The following is a 7,015-nucleotide window of genomic DNA, read 5'->3' on the forward strand; positions in this document are numbered from 1 at the left end:
ATTGTTTATTTAGAATTTATTGATATAGTAGCTGTTTTATCAACCTTGTGCAGAATGCATACGGTACCTGCTAACTTTTCAAAATCTCCGTCGGGGGATTTTAAGCGCAAGAGGAGCTAATGTTTCTCTTATATTGTCATAAGTGTTTTTTATCTACCTCTATATTGTTTGGATGAGTATGTATGTGCTTAAATACCCTTTTAGCTCATTTGAATGTCTGTTTTGAGGTGTTCAGTTTATATATTAAAGAATTTCAAAATTCAGGTCAACACCTCTCATAGGGGATATCCCCCATAAATCAGGATAGTTGGCAGGTCTGAGAATGCATTCATGGTCCACTGGTTAGCTTTGATGTCCAGTGTTCTGTACTGGTTACCTGATGAGATTATAAAAGAGTACAGCTTAAGTAGACTCTATGGACCCTTTTGGTCATTGTTAATGATCTTTGTATTACAGTTAAGATGAAGAACAACAACAACAGTGCTGATCTGTATCTGTATTTCCTAGCATTACATGAATTTAAGGATATCTTTTTGTTCAAATTGTTCACCACTGTCAGAGAGTTTGTATGTTCCCTATCAAACAAAAATACAAACAACTAGCATAGGAATTTAAAACATTTTTTTACATGCAAGATATGTCTCCTCTGCTGTAACATTGTAATTATTGTCAACAAACTCTGATGAAACCTGTCCCATATACATGTATTTGTTATATGTTGTTGCAAGTGAGACAATAGAATTGAGAATGGAAACAGGGAATGTGTCAAAGAGACAACAACCCAACTAAAGAGCAGAAAACAGCTTAGGTCACCAAGGGGTCTTCAAAACAGCTAGAAAATCCTGCACTCTCAGTTGGCCCCTAAACAATAATGTATACTAGTTCAGCAAAATGGACGGCACACTTAACTCCGAAACATATAAATAAAACAAAATGAAAAATTACACACAAGACTTACATAGGCTGGAGGTTCCTGACTTGGGACAAGCACAAAAATACTGTGTTTACTATACATTTGTAATAAAAACTTCCTAAAGATTTAGGAGCAATTTGCTGTAAATTTTTATTGATTAATATTCTTGTAAAATGTTTAACTTAAATGATTTAGTCAATCACTTCAATAAGGTGATATCAAGGAAGCATTTAGTACAGTGTAGTCAAACCTCTATGAAATATTGGTGTCAAAGATGACCAGATGTATTCCATTTGTTGTAAGCACAAATTGGACAAGCCTATCCTACTTTCCTTGTTCATTATCCCCAGATTTTTACTTGTCATGAGAAGCAAGATGGGTACCACTAGTGGAACAGGAATTGCTTACCCTTTAAGAGCCCTGGAGATGACCACTGATTTAGAATTTGGATTTGTGTATATATATAACCTTTTTTGCCATTACAGATTCTAAAGGGTTGTTTGTTATTTCATTGTTCTTGCACAAAAATAAAAAAATAACATTGTCATTGATTGAATACCCATTATCAGTTGTTTAGAAACGTGTGTATCTAATCACGTTTATTTGTGCAGTTTTGAAAGTATTCAATATGAAAAGGAGAATGTCTAAAAATTTTAACTGACAACATTTTTTTGTGCAGATATAAAACAGCAAGTAGAATTGCACAAACACTCTTGTTTATAATAAACTATTTAGTTGTTGCAATTTGCTATGAACTAAATTTCAGTAACTAAGAGTTACTTGTCTATCTGACTTTGTCTCTTTTGTCTTTTTTTTATTTGGTTAGTTGATTTTTGTCTCTCCTAGACCAAAGTTGCAAAGGATAGACTTAGGCATGCATTTTCCGGTAAGGGCAGGATTGTAAAATTTGTTAGTTTGTGATGAGGTCAGTTTAAGGGGAACCACTAATGGTAAGTCAATGATATTTGGTATGTAGTTTTATTAGCATTAACACATCTCATTTCCATGGAGATTATTTGGCCCAGCACATTTTGTCATGATTCATTGACCTTAAATGGTTTGCATAGTTACATGTTAAAGTATTGCCATTTTAATTTCAACATTTGCATTTTACTATCAAAATTACATACAGGCGATACGTATATCTGTGTCAACAATTTATTGTCCCAAGTCCGGGGGATGGTTGAGTGCACAATATTTATTGTAATTACCCCCACTAATTTCAACACCCCCGAACAGTGAAATTTTGATGGCAAACAGTAAAATTTTATTACATAATCTGTTAGATGAAACCTTGAATTTTACAGGAAAATTACTCCAACTGCTGGGAAAAATCTGTTAAGAAAGTATCAGTTCATTAAGTAAAGCCTTTATTATAGCATTTTTTCAACAAATATAGAATTTACAGCTGAATGATTGCATCAAATGCATTACCTTGCTATTTAAAAGAAGAAAAAGGTTCATTTTTTCCAATTTTACTAATAATAAGATATAATCTAAACTGATATATTTAAAATTTTGGTAAAACTACAAAATCACAATTTGTGACAAAATTTCGAATTTGCTACTTAAATAAGTGATTTTTAAATCACTTATTTCAGTAAGTCCCCTGACTCAGTGATAAGGTATCTATCTTGCTTATAGTTGAAGGCTGTAACAGAGATCTATAGTTGCTTACCTCCAAGTCATTTGGTCTCTGGTGGATAGTTGTTTAATTAGCAATTAGACCATTTTTCCTCATTTTTATCTCGATAGAACATGTATTTTAGATATGGTATAAAATACTGTTAACCAACTTATTGTTGCGAGCAAGCAATATTTTTTTTGTGAATTTTGCAAGTAGAAAAATAACATTTATATTAATCTTTGCAATTATATCAAATTTGAATTCCTTTATACATTTACATGTATAATTAGAAAATTAGGAAATCATCAAAAAACAAATAACAGTGAAGTTGCTGAGATATGGCACAAAAGGAGTAACCCAAACTAAGTTGGTTCTACAGTAAATGTATAATCATGATAATACTGATTATCATCAGGTATTGCCAAGAAGTTAAAAAAAAGAGATTTTGTAGCTTCAAAACTTAAAAAAAAAAAAAACAAAAAAAAAAACTATTTATAACAGAAAAATGGATTAGGGTAACTTTGTGTGAGGTTAAACTAATATGTGAAAAAAGCAAGAACATTGTAAAGAATCTGCTATGAAAATTTATTCTTTTTCTACAATAAACAAAAAAGCTGATCCACTTGTGCAAGAAATGAGCAAACATTTTGTTTCTTTATCATAATCAACAGCTAGAGGGCTATCTAGAATGTCATCCCAGTCCAGAACTGATTTAAATCTTGCTTGACTAGGAGAGATCAAGATAACACTTGCAGTGTTCCTACAAGCAACAATAACATTGCCATGACAATTGATGGATATTCCTCCTGGAATTGTTTCCTCTAATTCGAATTTCCACTTAAATTCTCCTGCTGTATTAAAACAAAATACAGCTTTCATTTTGGCATCTGTGAAGTACAATTGATCATGCCATGATGTAACATATGATTCATCAGAACATTTAAATGTCACAACATTTGTAATTTTATTGTCATTTTGTAAGTCTAACTTTCGCAATCCTTTATTTAAAGCACAGAATATTAATTGCCCATTATTGAATGTTATTCCAAAGCAGCTGACATATGTTTTGAAGGTTCTTATGGCATCCTGTCTACAAAGGTCAACTATTGTAATACAAGAATCTATCGGTGATGTCACAGCTACTGTATCATTGCCAAGATGTGTCACATCAAAGGCACTCATTGTTTCCAGAGAAATTGTTTTTTCAATTAATCCATCCATACTGACCAATATAAGACGAGCTGGTGAATAATTACAAAAAAGCTTCTTTCCACTAGGTAATATTTTACATCCCGTCACCTGGCTACCAAAATTATTTATTTTCTGTATTAACTTTAGAGTTAAGTTGTCAACAGACACATCAACCATAATTTGTGCTTGTCTTTCCCTTTCGTTGATCAGTGAAATGTCACATTCCTTTTTACTAATGTTAATTTTACCAAAACTTAGTATTCTTGTACTAATTTTTTTAATTTTGTTGTTAATACTGCACGATATAGTAGTTTGTTCAAGAGTTCTATCTTTGAACAAACTCTGGATATATTGTTCACAAGGAACAACTGTCTTTTCTATTTGTTTCATGCTTAAGAACGCTTGAAGTTCTGATGCACATTTTTTTATATGATGAAAATTTGTCAAAAGTTCATCAATTTTTTTTTCTTTTTCCTTCAGTGACTCCGTGAAAGTTTCTATCTGATTCACAACCTTGTTTTCCTCTGTATTTAGCTTCAATATAAGCTTGTTCTGCACTTGATCTAGATGTTTGTTTATTTGAAGTCTAATAAGCTGAATTTCATTTTCAATATCTACTTTTGACTTCTGTATTGAAAACAAGTACCTTAATCTGTTTTCCTGGATATTCTTTATATTCTTCACCATTTCTTCCAACATTTTTTCGAGGTCTTCAAAAGCACTGGATGATTTGACATTTTGCACCATATCTTCCAATGGATGAATGTCCTTACAGTTCCAATGATCTTTTAGTAAACATTTCCTACAACAAGGACTTTCATGACTGTGACAGTACATTTGGTACTTGTCTTCATGTTCTTCACAAAATGGTTTGATATTTTTTATAAAGGGAGATAACTTGTTGTATTCCACATTTGTAATTGTTTTGTGGTCCTTTGTTGCTCTAGAAAATGTGTGATGATCCATACAAGATTTACAAAGATGTTCATCACATTCTGAACACCAGGCCACTGATGGTTTTAAAAGTTTGCGGAGATCACAGATTCCGCAAAATGATTTGTAACCATCTGTTTCCTCACTCTAAAAAAGAAATAAAGAGCATTTGTTATATGACGGTGCTGTCATTAGATTTTAGAAGTAAAGTATCTCATGGATAAAAGGATATGTAGGATAAACCTCAATCACACACACTACAATGACGAAAGTATATAAAAGTACATCCAGAGGGAAACATACAGTAGTCAACAATAGACAGGTGTCTATACAAATGGTCTAGCTCTTAATCCTCCCAACATGTGAATACAATAAAATCAATCTTGTTTGGTGATATATTTGATTGAACAATTGTTATTAATAATTAATAATAAAACAAATTATAATATATCAAATTTTTTTTTTTAATATCATTTTATAAGACCTTTCAAGTATACCGGTAAAATCATTTTTACTTTTTCTGGTAGCAATACAAAATTCTTGTCCATTTCCTGTCCATGCAATCTCTTTCATGTTTTAGGAGTTGATTTATTAGTCAACTTGCAGCCAGGCATCCTGGCCCAACTTTTACTCTGCATTGTTTAAGGTTGAGCTGAATAGGGAGCCTGTGTCTGGCTACTCAGTATTTTTAGGTTCTTACTGGCACTAGTTATTCAGGATTAGTCCACTGTTCTCATTTAAATGAAGATACAGCATGATGCGTCCATCAAGAGTAATCGATTAAGACAATTTTTGAGAATTGTTAGTTTAAGGTAGAATGGGGTATTAACAAAAAAGATAGATTTTTGCATACCTTACTACCCTTCTGGAGCTCCATCCAAGTCACAATGTGTAAAAGTAAACCATTATACTGAGGTCAAAGTACGTCCTTCAACACGGAGCATTGGCTCACACCGAACAGCAAGCTATAAATGGCCCCAAAAAGTGTAAAACCATTCAAACAGGAAAACCGACAAAATACATTGAAAAGACATTTTCTCCTGGATTTGAAAGAAATCTACAAATTGTATTGCTTCAATGGATCAATCTTATTATATTGGTAACCACATGTAATGGAATTTCAACAGACGCTATCTAGATAAAGCTATTATGACAAATATGCTACAGCATTGTGCGTCACTCCTATTGGCTTGGTTCTTACAATGTAACACATCATTGCCATCAGTGTGTGTCCACACTTTGATTTACTGTATAGTCTGCGTTTGTAGAAATCACTAATTCATTCATTGCAGAAGTAAATAATATTTCAGAAAAGAAGATGGACTTTACTTCCTAAATTCAAACAGTATTTGGGTCAAATAATCTTGAAATTGAATTATTAAGGCGTATCTTTTGTTTTTACATGGCAAATTCTTTTAAAATTATGATACTAGTATATGAATGAATGTATTATATATACTTACTTTGAATCTGAAATAAGACAGCAACGATTGCAACATTTTTGATATCCAATTCATCTAGGTCAAAGTTCATTGAAGAAAAGACACCTGTATTTATTAGTCATGTTAGTCACAACATAGAAAAATAACATGTATCAACTTGCTTGTAAATTCATAAATAAATATTCACGTAAACATTCACATTATTCAGTAAGCCTCGATCGATAACCAGCTGAAATTTAACAAAAAAATTACACCAAAGTCTTAACAAGCATTTAAATGATGGATTTGCTTCATAAATTAAAATACTAATACATGTATCTAAATTGAATTTCAGTCATGTTTGCATGGGAAAATCAATGTACCTTTCTAAAAAATACGAAGACGCTCAATGAAAATTACAATATATTTTGGAAAAATTGTCTCTTTAATGATGATAATTCAATAAATGGAAATACACTAAGAACCTACAGAAAATTTAAAGTAAAGAATGAAGTTGCCCCTGAAAAGTACCTTCTATTGAATTTAGATAAAAATGTTACAAAAATAATGCAAAAATAAAAATAAGTAATAGTATGCTAGCTATATATTGAACGTGGTCGATACAATAAGACAGCCTTAGACCCTCCAGCGACTGTCAAGATGAAGAACAGAAATAAAAGCCCTGTTCATTGATAACTTGTATTTTTTCTATGTATTGAGTGGTATTTTGTCCCATGCACATTTACTCCATATCCCTTTGTTTTCTTTTTTAGGGCCCGAACACGGCTTAATGCAAGGTTAGCTCTTCAATGCAAAAGGTCATATGGCAATACATTATTTACTTTTAAATGATTTGATTCCGGGATATTGGGTTGTCTCACTTTAATTTAACCCATGTCAGCTTTTTTGTTTTATTTACAGAAAAGGGAG

General features: G+C 31.9%; 1 protein-coding gene across 1 annotated transcript; it reads right to left on the reverse strand.

Moving 5' to 3' along the window:
• Positions 1–3,110: 3,110 nt before the first annotated feature.
• On the reverse strand, positions 3,111–6,216 carry LOC127705322 (uncharacterized). Its single transcript, XM_052209638.1, has 2 exons — positions 6,128–6,216; positions 3,111–4,811 (listed from the first exon to the last, which is right to left on the reverse strand). Exons 1-2 carry the CDS (start codon positions 6,179–6,181, stop codon positions 3,126–3,128), a joined length of 1,740 nt encoding a protein of 579 aa, XP_052065598.1. The 5' UTR covers positions 6,182–6,216; the 3' UTR covers positions 3,111–3,125.
• Positions 6,217–7,015: the final 799 nt, after the last annotated feature.

The sequence above is a fragment of the Mytilus californianus genome, unplaced genomic scaffold (genome assembly GCF_021869535.1).
Source record: "Mytilus californianus isolate M0D057914Y unplaced genomic scaffold, xbMytCali1.0.p SCAF_6, whole genome shotgun sequence".
Classification (NCBI taxonomy): Eukaryota; Metazoa; Mollusca; class Bivalvia; order Mytilida; family Mytilidae; genus Mytilus; species Mytilus californianus.